The 19,678-nt window shown below is 38.4% G+C and overlaps 2 protein-coding genes across 2 annotated transcripts in view; one reads left to right on the forward strand and one right to left on the reverse strand.

The window, feature by feature from the left end:
• The window catches only part of USP14 (ubiquitin specific peptidase 14), a 72,622-nt gene extending 53,889 nt beyond the window's left edge, over positions 1 to 18,733 (forward strand). The window contains exon 17 of the transcript XR_008201389.1: positions 18,595 to 18,733. The gene's annotated coding sequence lies outside the window, so the exon portion shown is untranslated. The remainder of the gene's footprint in view (positions 1 to 18,594) is intronic.
• THOC1 (THO complex subunit 1) overlaps positions 1 to 19,013 on the reverse strand; it is a 36,421-nt gene extending 17,408 nt beyond the window's left edge. Inside the window, exons 1-11 of the mRNA XM_052660303.1 lie at positions 18,935 to 19,013; positions 16,436 to 16,509; positions 16,282 to 16,342; positions 14,995 to 15,061; positions 11,091 to 11,209; positions 10,602 to 10,650; positions 10,093 to 10,188; positions 4,758 to 4,840; positions 3,750 to 3,823; positions 1,656 to 1,764; positions 314 to 445 (exon numbers count right to left, since the gene is read on the reverse strand). Of these exons, the coding sequence (XP_052516263.1) occupies positions 314 to 445; positions 1,656 to 1,764; positions 3,750 to 3,823; positions 4,758 to 4,840; positions 10,093 to 10,188; positions 10,602 to 10,650; positions 11,091 to 11,209; positions 14,995 to 15,061; positions 16,282 to 16,342; positions 16,436 to 16,509; positions 18,935 to 18,988 (918 nt within the window). The 5' untranslated portion in view covers positions 18,989 to 19,013. The remainder of the gene's footprint in view (positions 1 to 313; positions 446 to 1,655; positions 1,765 to 3,749; positions 3,824 to 4,757; positions 4,841 to 10,092; positions 10,189 to 10,601; positions 10,651 to 11,090; positions 11,210 to 14,994; positions 15,062 to 16,281; positions 16,343 to 16,435; positions 16,510 to 18,934) is intronic.
• Positions 19,014 to 19,678: the final 665 nt, after the last annotated feature.

Raw genomic sequence — 19,678 nt, forward strand, 5'->3', positions numbered from 1 at the left:
ATGGTAATTACAAAATATTTTCATAAATGCAAATTAAATCCTAACTAAAGGTTCAAATATATGTACTTGAAAGTAACTAAAACCCACTTATTCTAAAGTAAATTTACAAAACAGACAATGCAGAACAATATTGTTTACCTTTGAAATCAGTCTTACTTCTACAAGAAAAAAACAGGACTCTCAAACTAACATTTATCAGTTTTAACAAAAAATAAAGACAGAAACTTTTCTACTGTATTTAACTTACAAGGGTATCATCTAAATAAAAAAAAAATATTTCTTACTGTGCTTCATGAAAAAAGGAGATTCATACCTTTTCACTTGTTAAAAATTTTGCAAAATATACATGCTCTCCTCCTGTTTTCAATTCTTCCATCTTTTTCCTTGAGGCCTGAGTATCATCTAATTTATAACTCTTAAAAACAGCTAGGACTTCTTCAGAATACTGCAAAATAAAAATACAAATTAATTTGGCACTGTTGCCCAATCACTTGCTTAGTGCTTCTCTATATCAAAATAATCTATAATTTATTCCCAGTTAACCATATACACATACTGAAGGCACATTAAGGAAGAAAAATTATGACAGCAAAACAGGATAAAACTATTCTGTGTCAGACTTTATGGTTATTCTAAAACTAGGAATAAGCTCTCTACTTCTAAAGATATGTGATTTCTTAAGTAGTATGTGTAAGGAGAAAACAGAGAAGGGAATGTTTTGAGAGAATAAAGAAATTTGTCAGTAAAGTTAGCTGTCTAATCAGCAGTGGGAACTCTCAAGCCTCTTCTGTGCTAAAGACAGCGACTAAATAAAAACATGATGTCAAACCCTATCCAGTTGAGGGACAATTCCAAGTGACTTCTCACTTACTATTTAATCTCAATTTGGACACTTATAGAGGAAAAAAAAAGTACTGCATATAAAATAAAAACTTTATTGCATATAAAACTTTAAAAAGTAACACAGAATACATACTATTCTACTTTTAAAAGCTATACCTATTAATTTTAGATTCTTATTACAACAAAAAGGACAAACTGATCTTTAAGTGGCCAAGAAAAGAAATACGGAGAATTCTTTAAAAAAAAAAAGGTTAGCAAGTTTTTCCTACACAAGTCAGACAGCAAATATTTTAGACCATATGACTCATCAAATGGTCTCAACTACAAAAGTCAGCCATCATAGCACAAAAGCAATCACAGATAATAGGTAAATCACTGGTGTGGCTGTTTGCCAATACTGTATTAACTTTATTTACAAAAGCAGGCATTAGGCTGGATGTGGTCCAAGGCCAGTCTGCAGAGTCCTGTTCTAACAGGATAGGCAAAATAATTCTGTGCCAAATAAAGGCAGAATGTAGTCTGCAAACAGTTCACCAATGCATGTTGACAATACTATGTAAAAAATCAAACCAATATAAAAAACCAAAGCTGTAACTACTAACCTTTAAATCCTCAAATAATTTATAAACTACTCTCAAAATCAACTGTTTACATAGTAATCTACAGCTTACCATCTATATTATGAAATAGGTATAAAAACATAACAGGCACAAGAACCAAATAGTGAAAAGTATGCTGGACAAGAGTCAAGTTCTGACTCTGCCATTAGCTATAAAATAATGGGCTTTTGGTACTCTACAACGGCAACTCACCTTGAGAAAAGTTTTCCATGAGATTTTCTCATAGCATTGCACAGGGTTCCTAAAGTAATCCTGAAGTGACCAAAATTTTCGGTACAGGTTGTAATCAATTGGAATGGAGCTGATAAAACAAATGTTACATTCAATAAATCATTTAAGTCCTTTTAGAAGTATCTAAATGCTTTAGTTTTCCTTGGGGCACAAATTCTTTTAAAAAGCTAATGAAAGCCATGGCCTCTTTCCCCTGAGAAGAATACAAATTCATAAACTTATATAAACTATAAATAATTTCAGGGGTTCTCAGACCCTTACTCTGTCTTTATCTTCGGTAGTGGAACCCCTGAATTTTGGCTGGATACATTCAGAATTTAAGGCTATGTTCCCAACCTCTCTTGCACCAGGTGTGATTAGATTCTGCCCAGTCAGTTGGGAGTGGGAGTCACATGTCCTTTGTGGGCCATTTTTCACCATTTTCCCTTTTCCCTGGCTGGAAGGCAGATGTGATGATGAACCATCCAAGACTACAGGAAAAAAAAGCAAATACCCAGGGACAGTGGACTAAGAGGTTAGAAGGAACCTGGGTGCCCAGACGACCTCCCTCAAGGGCTACTGCGTCAGCCCTGAAGCACCTGTCTTCAGGCTCTTACATGAGAAAGAAGTTAATTTCTATGTGGTTTAAACTAATGTTCATTTGACTCTAATATTAAAAATCAAAGGTGCTATATCCCAACCAACACACTAAGTTAAGGAGACCTAGTAGGGAACAAACACCTTAGGTATATATCAATTTAGGATTACAAAAATGGCATTACTAGTTCAATCTGGATACATTACAAATCTTCAGTGTGAACACATATTCTTTTAATTTTTAATTTTGTAAGCAATCATTATGCTATAAACTGTTTCAACTTTTGATTTTAAAACAGACATTTAGACTTTATATCAGCAAATCCTGTTATTAGAAACAGCCAATTAAGTCTTTTAGTATTAACCATATGTTAAAAATGGTTGCAGTATCAACTACTTCATATCCTCCAATATCTACAAAAATATTTCCACATCACCACTTAAAATTAATTCTGTCTGTAAACATAATTGCATACTAGCTTATTCCATTCTTTCTGAATAAACCTTAAAAAGTTGAACCTATGGATTATAGTTAGCATCTTTGCTAAGCTTCATGCACAGACAAATATTCCAAGAAACACTGTAATTTTATACAAGAAACAGGAACTAGGTTTAGTGACCCATATACCACTATGATTACAAAGTGAAATGGAAGGGAGAAAGGGAGGAGCTGCCTGTGGTTAGCTTTGCAAACGTTAGGCATCTGTATAAGGTCGGCCACACCTAAACAACAGACTGCCTGCACACAATTCAGAAACCAATTGATTTAGTCCATTAGTGATTTAGGAGTTAAAATTTTAAGACATATATATAAAATTACAAATAAAAGGAATCTGTAAGCATTATTTCCTTCCTCCTTGTCTATATTCTCCTACCTCCTTCCTCTCTCTACCTTCAGTTCAGTTCAGTCGCTCAGTCATGTCCGACTCTTTGCGACGCCATGGACTGCAGCACGCCAGGCTACCTTGTCCATCACCAGCTCCCGGAGTCCACTCACACTCACATCCATCGAGTTAGTGATGCCATCCAGCCATCTCATCCTCTGTCGTCCCCTTCTCCTCCTGCCCCCAATCCCTCCCAGCATCCGAGTCTTTTCCAATGAGTCAACTCTTCGCATGAGGTGGCCAAAGTACTGGAGTTTCAGCTTTAGCATCATTCCTTTCAAAGAAATCCCAGGGCTGATCTTCTTTAGGATGGACTGGTTGGATCTCCTTGCAGTCCAAAGGACTCTCAAGAGTCTTCTCCAACACCACAGTTCAAAAGCATCAATTCTTCGGCGCTCAGCCTTCTTCACACTCCAACTCTCACATCCATACATGACCACAGGAAAAACCATAGCCTTGACTAGATGGACCTTAGTCGGCAAAGTAATGTCTCTGCTTTTGGATATGCTGTCTAGGTTGGTCATAACTTTTTACTTGGTAAATCATTAAGGTATTTTCTGTGTAAATCAAGAAATCTGAACTTCTAAACACTCACCAAGTTGTTGGAGCTTCATCATCTCCCATTTCACCTTCTTCTACATCCATTCCTTCTTCTCTGTCCTCTGTGTGCTAAATTTCAAAAAATGTACATCTGCTCATGAAGCAGTTGTCAGGCAGAAGAGAATTCTATACGACAGGGATCCAAGAACTCAAGAGCCGTATGACAATAAGATAATCATGAAGACACAGTGTAAAGTTTTAAACCAGTACTTTTCCAAATATGGTCAGTAGATTCTCTCCATGAACAGAGAATCTATGGCAAAACATGATTTGGAAATATAGTACACTACGATCTTTTGTGAGAAGTGAGAGGATCATTAGTACACTAAGGACTCCATGAATCACAGTAACTAACTCTCAAAGGGAATTTAAGTAGTTTTTGTCCCCAACTTTAACTGAACTCTGAAAATCTTCCCCAACTCATACACATAACACTTATTATCTAGGAACACTTTAGGATATGCTTGGTGTCTAGCTCCATATTGAAAAATTTTAAACAACTAGTTTACATAGACTAGTCCAAGAAATACCTAAAAGATACATAAAAGGGAAAGGAAAAATCTTAAAGTCAGTATCATTTCCAAATTGACAATGATTACAATTTAAGGGATAAATTAAGTATTCTGATTAATTTAATGTGAAATATTAGTTATATCTAACTGAAAAACTTTTAAACTTTATAACTTGCTCCTAAATGAAGAGCAGGTAAAGAAGGTCCAACCATTCGCCAACCCTGGACTGTTTTCAATGCCGCGTATGTTCAGCCAGGTCCGACTCTTTGTGGCCCCATGGACTGTATAGTCCGCCATGCTCCTCTGTCCATGGAATTTTCTAGGCAAGAACACTGGAGTGGGTTGTTATCTCCTTCTCCAGGGGATCTTCCCTGACTCAGGGATTGAACCCATGTCTCCTGAGTATTCTCTACCACTGTGCCACTTGGGAAGTCCTAGTTATCTCAATAACAAACTTAAAATATGTTCTGCTGATTTCACATCAGCCTCACCTTCTGACCCAAGGTGCTTTCCTGCTCATTGGTATTGAAAACAGTGACATTTTCCAGATTAAATTGACTCTGCAAGTTAAGACCTGTTAAAAAAACAAACAAAAAAAGATTTTCAAAGCAAACCCAAACACCTAAACCAGTTTAAGAATACAACTTTGTTGTCATTTAACTAAAATATATAAAATGATAAATAACTAATTAAGCAAAAGATCAAGTCAGAACTAATATCACACTTGATTTTCAAATTCTTTCTAAAAGTCATTTCTTGAAGGTGCTTTGAGTATGCAGAATTCTATATATACTAATACAGATATAGGTGATCTGTTATTTATGAGTGCTCTAGAACAATTTTACAGAATGCTTTATGTACTAACTTATGATTTTGCTGAAGCACAATCAGAAACTGTATTACTCAGACAGTATAAATGTGTAATAATATATACAAAAAAAGCTATAGTAAGAGCCATGTTTCTCACTGTCAGGGAAAGAAGTTAGAAATAAGCAGGTCTACTGGTGTGGGATTAGACTCACAAGTTATCAGTCACTATGATATCACTGTTTTTGGTCATTTAAAAAAAATGTAGACAGATAACATAAAGATGCATATGTATATGTTAGTATTTATACATATCTTTCCAAGCTCTGTCCACTGAGATGGCCTAGAAGCAGTGATATTCTAGTAATAATTAGCATATCTAGGGCCCAGATCTTGTCTTCTAAACACCATTTTAAAAATAAGACAAACCAGGCTCTTTGGAGAAGTGGCCGATTCCAGTGGCTGAAAAGGAAAAATACATGATGCACTTGGACTATCCTTTTATATCAGGAATGCATGAAAGAGATCCGATGGGGAGAACTAGAACAATCTGAACAAAGTAAATAATGATATTGTGAGATTATAATTCATATAAAGTAAATATTCATGAGTTTCATTTTGAAATAGATGATTGAACTGATAAGTAAACAAGGGGGAAGACACAACTGTTTTTTCTTTTTTTTGGCTGCATTGCATGGCTTATGGGATCTTACTTCCCTGACCAGGGATCAAACCTGGGCTCTCAGCAGTGAAAACTCAAAGTCCTAACCACTGGTCCGTCAGGGAATTCCAGAGACAACTCTTCTTTAGAGAAGAATCCCAATTCATAAATGTAGAAGGTATGAAAGAGATAGAAAATTACCACCAGGAAACCTAATAATAATTGCTCTAGGCAAGATTCACTGATGAACGCTACTAAACTCAGTGGGCAAAGATTTAAGGAGGAAAAGAATATTTGCAAAGCTTCAAAGTATCTCCCTCCAAATATTTATTAATTACAAAGGGGAAAACAGTAGCTTTGTAGTAGAGAAATATAGCACTCAAGGATACTATCTTAATTAGGTGTTCAAGGATAACATCCCCAGCAAAAAGATACATCAACACCATGCTGAAATATGCACCAAGAAAAGCACATCACCTCTGTGGTCTTCTTCCTCAAATCCACAACCACAATCTAACTGTGAAAAACACCAGACAAACATAAATGGAAGGGCATTCTACAAAATACCTGACCAGGACTCTTCAAAACTATGAAGGTCATGAAAAAAACTGCAAAGGCTGAGGAACTGTCACTGACTGGAGAGATTAAAATGACATCACAACTACATGCAGGATCCTGGATTGGATCCTTAAACAAAAAAGAAAGCAGTGATAAAACTGATAAAGTCTAAATAAAGTACTGCACCAATGCTGATCTCTCAGTTTTGATAAATGTACATCAGGTACTTTATAGTATCTTTACATAGACTCTAGACTTTAAGTCTAAAATTATTTTAAAACAAAAAGCCTCTTTTTTTTTTTTTTAAAGAAAAACCAATATGCTAGATATGAAGTCATTAAGCTAGTGAATGAACTTGGCTCACCATTCTGTATTACTTACTTAAAATATCTTAGTCTAGCCTCTTATTACTCAATGGCACATGACATAATTCTCCATTAGGTTAAAAATTTCAGTCATACTTAACTAAATTTAATGGATAAATTACATGCTAAAACAGCTTTCTAAAGGTCTTGGGATATACTCTACTGACTCTTCAGCATCTACAAACACAAGAAAAAAAAAGTACTACAAGATATCCCCAAATGCCGACCTAGCTTCTGTTAGTAAGGATGTTTGGAAACTGGAAGGCATTTGCATCAATGGTAAGACTGTAAAATGAAGCAGCCACTTTGGAAAACAGTCTGATGGCTCGCCAAGAACTTAAACACAGAGTTACCACGTGACCCAGTAATTCTACTCTTATATACACCTCCAGGAGAAAGTAAAACAGTTACCATATGACCCATCAATTCCATTCTATGGATATGCCCAAGAGAAGTGAAAACATACATCCACACAAAACTTGTACACAAATGTTCACAGCAGCATTAGCCACAATAGCCAAAAAGCAGAAGCAACTCAAGTGTCCATTAACTGACAAATGGATAAACAAATTGCAGTCTATCCATACAGAGAATATCACTGAGCTGTAAAAAAAGAATGAACTACTGATACACACAACACAGGTGAATCTTGAAGAGGCGAGGCTGAGTTAAAAAAGCCAGTCACGAAAGACCACATATTGTATTATTCCGTTTTTTTAAATGTCTAGAATAGGAAAAATCCAGAGATGAGTAAGCAGATGACCTGTTCTTTGGGGCTTGGGAGAGAGGCAGGGATGGGGGTAAGCGCAGAGTGACAGTTAGTGGGCACAGGGCTCGTATAGGAGGAAAAATGTTCTAAAATCAGCTGCAGTGATGACTGCACAACCCTGTGAATATACTAAAAAAAAAAACAGAAAACTGCACATTTTCAATGGAGAACTGTATGGTATGTGAATTCACATCTCAGTAAAGCTGTTAAAAAACAGAAAAAGTTGAGCTTCCAGTAACAGGAGGCTAATAATTAACTAGCTAATTAACAATTCAGATTAATCCTCTCACTAAGACAACTACAAACTTGGATCAATTACATTAATTCTATAAATTCTTACAGAGCATAAACCCTGTTCACAGCACTGTTTTAGACAATGAAATAGAAAAATTGGTTTTTCTTAAAAACTGTAAAGAGCTAACGTTCAGTGAGGAATATATGGCAAAAACCAAGAAGGCAAGAAAGATAAGCAATGCAGCGTCAGCACTCAAAGCCACTTCTGTCTGTCAAACAGGAAGAATCTGTTGCAAAACTGAGCCACTCTTTTAGCAGCTTCCTGAAGTGAGAATGTTAAAAATAAATCTGAGTCCAAGGAAGGTGTGGAATCTAACAAATCCTACCCCAACCATCTTCTGGGCTGGGACGTACAGGGCTACGTCCTCGGGTAGGGATGAACCAAACTGCAGCCCAGTGCCAAGCGTTCTCGATGACCTAAGCAATCACAGACCTTGAGCTGGACTAGATGATGGTAAGCTTACACTAGTCGTAGTACCTTCTAAGGTGCCTGGCAGATCATGAAAGCCCTTTTCTGGAGAAAAGTATCTAACCCAGGCCTCCGAATTATTCCTTCAAATATCTTCTCAAACATAACATCAAACGCTAACCAGAAACACACAAAGAGATAAGACATCATGAGTGAGAGACAGGCACAAGTGTGAATGACAAACAGCCGCAAGGACTTAAGACACTGGCATTATCAGACACATAGATAAAGGTGACAATGCCTACCCTGGTTAGACAACTAAAAAACAAGCTTGAAAACAGGGAATAAGAAACTAAAAAGTGACACACAGACTTAAAAACAGACTTTCTAGAAATGAAATATACAATTACGGAAATTAAGAACTCATTTTGCAGCAGATTATTCATAGATGAACAGAGTAGTAAACTAGAAAACATTTCCAAAGAAATCACGCAGAATGTGATGGAAATGGGACTTCCCTGGTGGTCCAGTGGCTAAGACTCTGAGCTCCCAGTGCAGAGGGCCCAGGTTCGATCCCTGGTCAGGGAGCTAGATCCCACATGCTACAACTAAGACCCAGAGCAGCCAAATAAATAAATAAAATTTAAAAAAAAAAAAAAAAAAGAAAAGAATGTGATGGAAAGAGAGACAGATGAAAAATGCAGAAAGTGTAAGAGACAGACAAGGTATAGAATGTTAACTAGAGTTCCATAAAGAGAAAGCAGCACACACAGTATCTGAAGAAACATCAGCTTAAATTTTTACAAAGTGGATGAAGGACAACCAATGCACAAACTAAAGATGTCCACAGATCTGAAGAATGATAAATTTTAAAAATCCACGCTTGGATACATTATAGAAAACTGAAAAACCAAAAACCCCACAAACAAAAGAACAAACAAAAACTCAAAGCAAAAGAAAACTTCAAGAGTAAACAGAGAAAAAAACAAAACTAGATTATCTTCAAAGGAGTTAGACTGAGATCTGACTCCTCTCTAGAAGACAAAGGCAAAGTAATGATGACCTTCCACTAAATGAAATCCTATATCCAGTGCCAACCTACTTCAACCATTCTATCTAATCTTCAACCATTCTTTGTAAAGAAAAAGATTTTCAGACAAAACAAAATTTGCACTAAAGAAAAGTCTAAAGGGGAAAATAGTCACAGACAGAGGATCAGAAATACAAGTTGTAAATACACTGGTAAATTGAAATTAATCCTGACCACATTTAAATAAGAGGAAAGAAAAAAAGCAGAGATACAGCAGGACAAAAAGAAAGTCACAGGTAATTTTGCCACTGCTAACACAAACTATTAGGTCTTACCACAAGCAGGCACTGCTGTAAGCTCTTCACATGTTTTAACTCATTTAATCCTTACAACATGTGAAGCAGGTGGCAGATTAACCTGATATTAAGGAAGGGGTGACTGAGGCAAATAGACAGTTAAAATCTGGCATATCCGAACAGACTGTGGAGGGCTCGAGAGAACTGTCATGCTTCACTTTTGGACCTGAACAGTGGTAATACAACTATATGCTTTATAATTATTATACTATATGCTTCATGCACTTTTCATACTACTGTTATATTTCACAATGATAAATGAACAAAAGTAAATGTGGCTAAACAGTGATTGAAGAAGAAAATGGAAGCAGAAAAATAAAAACATGATTCATGTCTACATATTTCAGTGTGATTCAACTGTACATTATTATTAATAAGCTTTGAACTTGAAGAATCAATGGCTTTATTTGAGTGTTACCTGTATTATGCACTGGAATAGGTACAACTATTTACAAGTAAACGAAAATCAAGTGACAATTTCCTATGCTATCTTTCAACTTTTTAGAACCCTTTTTTTTTTTTTAAATCATCATGGTATATTCTAGTCCTGCAAAGCAATTTATTTACAAAAGCTCACCTGATTTCTCAGATAAAGGGAAAAGCCTGGCCAAAAAGAGTTGAATTCGTCCACAGAAGACTGTATTCTGGGATTTTGATAATCTTCGTAGGAGATCTAACAACAAATGGAAACAAAGGTTACACAGCAGAGATCATTCTATATTTATTACAATATATCCAAGTGTCTTAACCAGTTCAAAAGTATTTTCCTAAAGCAGTAGTTCTCAAAATGGGGGCAGAAACTATTTTTTTGTCACAAAAAAAAGGACTAGAAAATTAAAAATAAAATGAGTTTAACATGGACAAGATAAACTTAACTCAACTTTTTGGTTTTTATTAAGTTTATACCTAGAACAGGAATAGATAAATTTAAAGCAAATGATCAGTTTTAATAAATCAGATTGCTATTTTAAAATGAAGATACAATCTACTTAAAAAAAATTTTATCTCTTGTGTTTAATTCAACCACCTGGTTTCCTGGCCATATTTCCTTCTTAAAAACCAATCATTTACTGCTCAGTTACTTACCATTGCACATACGCAGTAAATAATTTTTCCCAGCAGAATAGAATGTATTCTGAAATTAAGACAGAAATAATTATTATTGTTCTGAAGTTGTTGCACATTCTTCAATAGTAAGTCACAGGAAGTAAGATTTTAAAGAACACTAATATGTGCTGAATCTACTATGCTGCTTTCAATTCTTCCAAGCAAATAAAATTTTTAATGAAATATTTTCAAACATATAACAAAGACGATTCTAAGTAACTTTTAAAACATGTAAAAGTGTGTGTTTTCCAGGTAACTGTTTTTACTCAAATTTTGTACTGTCATTTTTATCTCCATGTGACTCTTACTTGGCTTTTCCAAGAGAGCAGAACACATAATTCTCATAAAGGTAAACTTTTTAGCAATCAGCAAAGGCAGAAATAAAAGCCACAAACAAAACAAACTAGCCTCAGAACTCTGGATCTATAGAAAGCTAAAGATAGCAGAAAAAGAAACTAAGGCACTTACTGATTTCCACGTAGCAACATTTCTTTCCACAAAAGTGAATATTGTGTCACACTGATCCAAAGGAAGACAGTCCAAAACATCTCCCAACAATACAAAAGGTGTAGATGCCGTACAAATACCTTCAAGTGGAGCACAAGCCAATTTAAAAGTTTACAATACGGCTGAGTAAAAGATTCTGATGCAAAAAATTCTGAAAATAATCTTAAAGGTACACTTTGTCCATCCTAACAAGGCTGTGAAAAGCAAGAAACAGAAGCAACCTAAAAGTCCCCAAGGAAGATATACTTAAGTTTATTTAAGTTTCGGTATGTGTCATTCTTGATAACCCTTCTAGAGCATTTAGTATATGTCAGGCACACTAAGTGCTTCACATACACTAACACATGTAATCCTCATAACCCTATGAGGTAGAGAACATTCTCTCCAGTTTACAGAATGGGAAAACTGAGACACAGAGAAGTTAAATAAGTTGCCCGAGATCATAGAGCCAGTAAGCAGTAGAGCTGGGATACGAACCCAGGCAGTCTGGCTCCACAGTCTGTTTTCTTCACCACTAAGCTATTCAAAAGAATATAATGCAGCCAATTAAAAACGATGGTTATGATGACTATAATAACTTGGAAAATGCTTATGATTTAATGTCAAGTGAAAAAGGCAGGGTTCAAAACTGTATGGGTATTATGGTTATAACAATAAAATCTATTAAAAAGACTAGAGAAGCTAAAATCATATACCAAAATAAATAGTAGTTTTTTGAAGTAGCAGAACTGGAACTAGTATTTTCCCATTTCCAAATGTTTTGTAATAATGCTAAATTTAAATTGTCTTTGTCATTTGAAAAGATCTAGTTCAAAAAAGATCACAAAAAGGTTTGATACTAATTTCAGTTCTTACTATATTTTTAAAATATACTGTTGTTTCAAAGAAAAAATTGGTAAAATAAAAAGCTATGTCTAAATTCAATCTTACTAAAGCAATAAACTAAAGACTTTAAGGTCATCTAGGCTAGTTAAAAATGCTTTTATTTCCCTACTCATTCTTCCTTCTATTTTTCGGTAATAGATACTAATACTTGTTACCGGTTTAGGAAAAGTAGCCACTTCAGCATGATATGTAAAAAAGTATCTAGGGGCATTATTAGCCCCTAATACTGCATTAACACAGTAGTTCAGAAACAGGAAGTAGTACTTCCAGCTCTGCACTGCACTGGAAAGATCACAGCTGGAATGTAATATGAGGGATACTGCCTAGAACTAGTGAGGCATAAAGCAGCAAAGTTCAACTCAATGCAAAGGAAATCTGATCATCAGAACCAGCTAAGAGAAATCAAACGGTGAGCTTCAGTTACTGAGGGGAGACAGGACAGGCCAGAGACAAGACTGAACCAGACGACCTCCAAAGTCCTTCAACACTTAGATTTGTGATACTTTGTGTCCTGTATATCCAAGAGATTAGAGAGACATACTCCCTGCCCTTAGCTGAAGTATAATTTGGCAAAATCACACACATTTAATTACAGAACTTAAGAAAATTACCTAGATTCCACTCTCAAAGATTCAGTAAAACTGAGTGAAAGCCTGGCAATTAATTTGAAAATGGAGCTTCACTGGTGATTCTGATGAGCTGGGTTATCACACGATTCCCCAACACTATCACAACCCGTGTCCCAGCCTCTATGCTGCCCTCTGAGTTTCATCTTAACCTTGGCCACAGATACCCCTCCTGAGTTCCCAAACACCTTGCTATGTTCAACCCTGCATGGTTTTGTTTACGATGTTTTCTGCCTAAATAGGCTTCTTCCTCTCTATCACATGGTAAATTCCTACTCAGTCTTTCAAAGCATATAGTACATACTGCATCTAAAAAACTCTTCTGGTACTTCTGTGTAGACTACCACATCTCTGCTTCTGAAAGCCACTGCACATAAATTATAGTACTTTTCATATCCAAACTGTTTATTATTATGTAGACTATGAGCTTCTTAAAGGTAGGCATTTTTGAAGGTTTTCACCAGTGGAGAGTCTGACACAACAGAAGCTCAATAAATATCTGCCAAGTTGAGTTTAACAAAACATGTTTATGGACAATTAGAAAATCTGTCACATAATAAACAATAATATTGGTTTCAAGAAGAAATTTTTCCCATCAAATTAAAATAAAAAGGTATTTAAACTTTTATTCATGGCTTAACTGAGTTCTTAAGTCCCTATCTTTCCCAAATAAAGTAAAAGTTTTAAACACAGACTTTGTATAACTTCAAGCATTTGCCAACAAAGGTCTGTCTAGTCAAAGCTATGGTTTTTTCAGTAGTCATGTATGGATGTGAGAGTCCATAAAGAAAGCTGAGCACTGAAGAACTGATGCTTTTGAACTGTGGTGTTGGAGAAGACTCTTGAGAGTCCCTTGGACTGTAAGGAGATCCAACCAGTCCATCCTAAAGGAAATCAGTCCTGAACATTCATTGGAAGGACTGATGCTGAAGCTGAAGCTCCAGTACTTTGGCCACCTCATGTGAAGAACTGAGCCATTGGAAAAGACCCTGATGCTGGGCAAGATTGAGGGCAGAAGGAGAACGGGATACCAGAGGATGAGATGGTAGGATGGCATCACCGACTCGATGGACATGAGTTTGCGCAAGCTCCAGGAGTTGGCAATGGACAGGGAGGCCTGGCGTGCTGCAGTCCATAGGGTCGCAAAGAGTAGGACACGACTGAGTGACTGAACTGACTGAAGCATTAAAAACATTACCAGTTTACAAGAGTAATCATATCAGGATAATCAATGAAGTAGATGTTGCAAACTGTTTGACAGGAACTGGCAAGGAACACCCCATTGCAGTACTCGTTCGAATATGCTTAATAAATGGATGAATAAGCATTTCATACAAGTTTAACTCCTAAAGCCAAAATTTATGAACTACTTAAGTTCACAAAATTGCTTGCAGCTACACTGGAAGATCACTTTTACCTTGTATGTTTCAGTTTTTTGGTAGGAATAAGTATCAAAATAATAAATGTAATAGTGCTTTACAGATTAAAAGGCACTTTTCACATAAATTATATGAATAAATCAAAGGACTATTTTAACAATACTAATGAAAAAAGAGTACTGAAGAGCTACTTTTTCATTGCTTCTTTATGAAAATATTTAATGAGCTACTACTGTGTATTAGTCACTGTGTACTTACTATATGCCTTTTTAAAAGTCTGCTGAAACTACCTCCTACTACTCCTGGCCCATCTTAACCAACCTCTACCGAGTTTTCCTGCCAGCAGTTTCTCCCCATCCCACGCCTTTCTCACAGGTACTCTTTAGCACAGCATACAAAGCCCTTTACAAATGATCCTAACTTACCCTCCTGCTTCTTTCCTCATGGTTCTCATCATCCTCTCACCATCCTGCTCCAGCTTTTTTACAGCCCTTACACCCCAGCTCCTATGTTACAGTTTTCTTTCTAGCCCATCCTGGTCCCTTCAGACGCTGAAGTTTAAAGAATCACTTCAAATATACCTCATTCCCACTTCAATTACCCCCAGTAAGACATTTACATGTGTTTCCTCCATGAACCACTAGGTTCCTTATAGGCAGGGAATATGTTTTATTCACCACTGAATCTCCAAGTCCTAGCTCAGTACCAGGCACATAGTAGATGCTCAATATATAGGCACTGGATGAACGAAGTAAGTGGCGAACAAAGATATGTCAAAGTGTACACAGTATACTAGTGACAAGAAATAACCGTGAGCTAATTTCAGTGAGACTTCTCGGCAATGGGGGTCGGTAGGCAGAATTTGAAAAACGAACAAAATCAACTAGGTAGAGAGGTATGCGGAGAATACGTTTTCAATAAAGCATGTCAAGTCTAGGATTATTTTAAAACCAAACCAAACCAAACCATACTTACCTTCAGTTACTCCCCCAATAGCAAGAGAAATAATAGCTAAAACGTTTTCACATGATGAATGATTTATCTACCAACAAAGGAGAAAACAACTTAATTTAGGAACCAGAATTTAGACTAATTTGATAATAAGAAAAACATACCCTCTGACATTAAATTGATTATCACAAACATTGGATAAGGATATTTCTCACAGAGGATAAAATTACTAAGAATATTTTTAAAATGAATGATAAGAGCCCTAACTGTAGAAGTATATTAAATAAATAAGCAGCAGGTGATTCACTTAAAATCCAAGAGTCTTGGGAAGATGGTTATATTAGCATGATTAAGCCTGTAAGCTAATCAAGTACAGATGCGCTGAGGCCAATAAGTCACTCAAAGGCACCAGACAAAAGACTGGGCCAGGGGGATTAACTATACTAGTGCATCAATATGTCTGGGAAGGGTTTATTAATAATAGAAGAGAGATGATGCTTAGGTGTGATAATATCATAAAAACCAGCATTTATTGAGTGTTTATTAAGTGTTGTTTTATGCAACCCTGTAAAAATGGTGTTTCCTCTCTTACAAACGAAATTGAGGCTCAAAAAAGCAAGGTAACCTTGCCCAATGCCTGACAACAGGTGACTAGGTCTGAAGAAGACGACAAAATGAATACAGAACTGTCCTAAAGAATGGGACACTGTTTTATGGCCACTGGAAAAGAATCTAGCTTCTTGGGATCCAAGCTTTGCTAAACGAAGAATAAACTGTTGGAAGTTTTCCTTTCGAGTGCTCCACTATTGGTACACAAAGTCAGATTTTTCACGTTTAAATTTCTGTACTGAAGTTGGATAGGCTCTTGTTATCTATTACTAACTGAGAAGGAGGATGCTGATAAGGAAAATGAGGGCCTGGAATCCGTGCCGAACATTCTTGGACTAGACTTCTCATCCACTGCAGGATGTGTCGCTGTTTATACAGCAAAGACAGGGCCCATCTTCAAGTTCTAGTTCTTGCTCAGGAAGACCTCGTGTCAACTTTTCTTATACATATTCAATGGCAGAGGGCTCTGCTAATTTATTAAACCAAACTCTTAAATTGCACCTATGCTATCAAAAACCCTTATTCATTATGTAACTCCTATGCTAACTATGACCAAGTTAGGTTTCACAGACTAAGCAGTTCACTCCAGGAAAAAATAGTCATGGTTAAATATCTATTCTAAGAATAAAAGCAAATTAAAAAATAATATTTACTAATCTGCCAGCAAAATTTTAACAATAAATAAAGGAAAAACATACTTACAATTTCTTCTTCTAGAACACCTCTAAAAGCCTGGTCAAGGGTACATTTTTTTTCATTTTCACTATTAAAAACAAAAAACACCTGCATTTTTAAAACAGCTCAGGGTAAGTATAAAGATTTCAATGAGCCCATGTCATGGATATTAATACCTTACCTTCCAGGTAACTGGCTAAAAGTATTCAACAAGGGCTTGATATTTTTGCTGTTCAGGGCCTCTCTCGTAGATTTCTAGAAGGAAAAAAAAAAAAAAAAGGCACATAAGTTGAAGGAATTTTTGTTCACTGAGAAACATACCACTCATTAATTGTATGTCTAACTAAAAAATGTTTATACCTGAGAAAAATTACCTGTCAGTCAGTTCAGCAGTAATTCTCATTCAAATGCTACTTTCTCATCACTTGAAGCTTGTTGAGAGCTTCCAAGCTCAGTTTTCTCATTCCAGGTTTTCCCGCCTACCTTTCCTTTAAATATGCTATTCATTCTGCTTTAAAAAATATCTCAAGTGGCCCCTTATTTATAGGTTTTGTTTCACAGCTTCCTCTAAAGGTCCTTAATAATGTTATCCCGCTCAATCTATCCAACCGTACTTCCCAGTAACCCCAAACATATACTCTCCACTAGGCTGTAGCCATTTTCCCATCATTTTCTATCAAGTTCACTCTAGTGTATCCATGCACATTGTTCTTCCCACATGCTCATGCAAATTCTATCCATTCTTCAAGACTTAACAGAAGTCCCACCTCCTCTAGGTAGCTTGCACAGCACAGTCCCTGACATCAAGTAAACATTGATGTCTTAAAGTACTAAACCTGCTGACTGTCACAAAGTAGTCATAACTGAAAAAGAAAAATATTGCCAAGTCATTCACTCTGTGAAAATTCACATACACTTGGAAAATCCTCTTGTTACCTCCCAGGAGTTACATTTATACTGGAAACGGTCCATTCCTGACTCTGTGAGTAGGCTGTGTAATCTTGGTGCGTGCAAGCTCAGTGGTGTCCGACTTTTCGTGACCCCATGGACTGTACCCCGCCAGGCTCCTCTGTCCATGGGATTCTCCTGGCAAGAATACTGGAGCAGGTTGCCATTCCCTTTTCCAGGGGATCTTCCCCACCCAGGCAATGAACCCACATCTCCTTCGCCTCCTGCACTGGCAGTTGGGAAGTCGGTAATCTAGAACATACCCCTTTGTCTCTGTGCTTCATTTTCCTCACCAGTTACATATATGGGTTGTTGTAGATCCTTATTACCACCAGCAGCAGTGGCATCACCTGAGAACTTGTTAGAAATGCAGAATCTCAGGCCCCATTCACACGGAACCAGAATCTCATTTAACAAGATCCCCAGGTGATCCCAACCCATGCTCAATCTTAAGAAGCACCGGGCTAGATGATCTCCTATCAAATGGTCCCTTCCAGGACTGATATGACCTTGGACACACCTAACAGTTTCTCCTCACAGAATTACAGAAAACTAGGGATGAACACAGTCAAACGACTTAGAACAGGGTTCTTCATTTGGTGTTGGGCAACATAAAAAGATTACTGAGTCTGAAGTCAGAAAAAACAGTGAAGCAAATAATTTAACTTTTATGTTTTCAAACTATGGTGCTGGAGAAGACTCCTGAGAGCCCCTTGGACTGCAAGGAGATCAAAGCCGTCAACCCTAAAGGAAATCAACCCTAAATATTCTTTGAAAGGACTGATGCTGAAGCTCCAAACTTTGGCCACCTGATGCGAAAAGCCGACTCACTGGAAAAGACCCTGATGCTGGGAAAGACTGAAGGCAGGAGAAGGGGGTGACAGAGGATGAGATGGTTGGGTGGCATCACCGACTCAATGGACATGAATTTGAGCAATCTCCGGGACATGGTGAAGGACAGGGAAGACTGGCATGCTGCAGTCCATGAGGTTGCAAGGGTCGGACACGACTTAGCGACTGAACAACAACATAAGCGGGGGCTGGGGAGCGGGCTGTCTCAGTTTCTATCTCATCTACTGTGGATAATTAAACACCCTACTTCACAGAGGTATTCTGAGTTAAATAAGCTAAGATCAAAACACTCTGTAAAGTGTTTCCCCACATGCTTAAATTACTGTTCCCCAAGGCGGAAGAATAAAATGACAGTTGACAACCCTTCCCAAGCTGATCAGTTTGTCTCGCCCCACTCAGGACTGTCCTCATCGATCTCTAAGGAGTGAGATACAAAGGGTTAAAGGGTGATGAATAAGCGGCGAGAAGAGCCACCTGGCAGTTAGAAGGCGGGGCGGGAGCCTATTCTCTGGACTAAAACCATTCTCGCCTTCCCTCTAGAGAAGCCCCCTGCCAGTTCTGGAAACACCCGCCTGACTAAGCGAGCACCGCAGAGAAGCAGGAACCAAAAGGAGGTAGTCTGCGGGTGAGCCCTCCACGGAGGGCGGAGGGTTCCGGGACTCGCCAGCGGAAAGGAGGCGGCGGACCGCAGAGGACTCTTGGAAGAGGCAGGTAAAGCGCCTTTGCCGCCTCTCCAGCCCACGACAGGGCCGGGAACCCGTCGCCGCGACGCAACGCCTCTGTCCCCGCTTTACCCCAGTGCAAAATTCAAGTAATTTCAGGGAGAGGAGAGCAACAAATAGCGTTGGTCCGGGGCCGCGCCCACCGGTCCGCAACTCACCGTAAACCGCGTCCGCGCTTCAGGCAAACTGAAGAGCGGCGGCGTCGGAGACATCTTCTTGGCTGCGCGTGCCCGCCACTTCGTCGCGGCGCCCGCGGATGACGTCAGGCCGGGAGCAACGAGAGTGCCGGCTCCGTGCGCGGCTAGAGCGGCTTGTGGGCGCAGGGGCGGGTCCGGTGGCGTTTGGGAGCTTCCCTGGTGACGGAGGTCGGAAGGGTGTTGGGAGCTAGGGTTAGCCACTCAACGCCCGATCCGCGTTCGTGGGTAACAACCCATGGGGTGACTGCAGACGCGCGGCCTCGCCCTGTACACGATGCGGGTTACAAGCCGGGATGCGCGGGCTCTTGGCGGGGGTTTTCCTGGTTTGGGAAGTCGGGTGAATGGCGGCTGGTTACGGCTCGATGGGCCGCAAGGGAAGGTAGTCGCCGTCTGAGAATCCAAGTCAGGCGGCTTATCCGGGAGCTCCGGGCTGGGGAGGTGACGGCAGTGGCCGTCGGATCAAAGTCCTTCTTCCCGCAGGAGTGGTCCCAGCTCCGGATTCGCGCATCTGCCTTGCAGGTCGCGGGCCCTGTAGCTCAGGTGGGGTTCCATCTTCTGAGAAATAAAAATAATGTTTCTATCCCTGGGCTGTTGAGGAGCGTGAATGAAGTCGTGAATGCAAGCGTGGCTTGTGTATCAACGTAATGTGTGGGGATTCGTTCATTTTGCTGGCAGATAGAGGGCTCTACTGAACGAGGAAGATTG

Source organism: Budorcas taxicolor, chromosome 22, assembly GCF_023091745.1.
Source record: "Budorcas taxicolor isolate Tak-1 chromosome 22, Takin1.1, whole genome shotgun sequence".
In the NCBI taxonomy this organism is placed as follows: Eukaryota; Metazoa; Chordata; class Mammalia; order Artiodactyla; family Bovidae; genus Budorcas; species Budorcas taxicolor.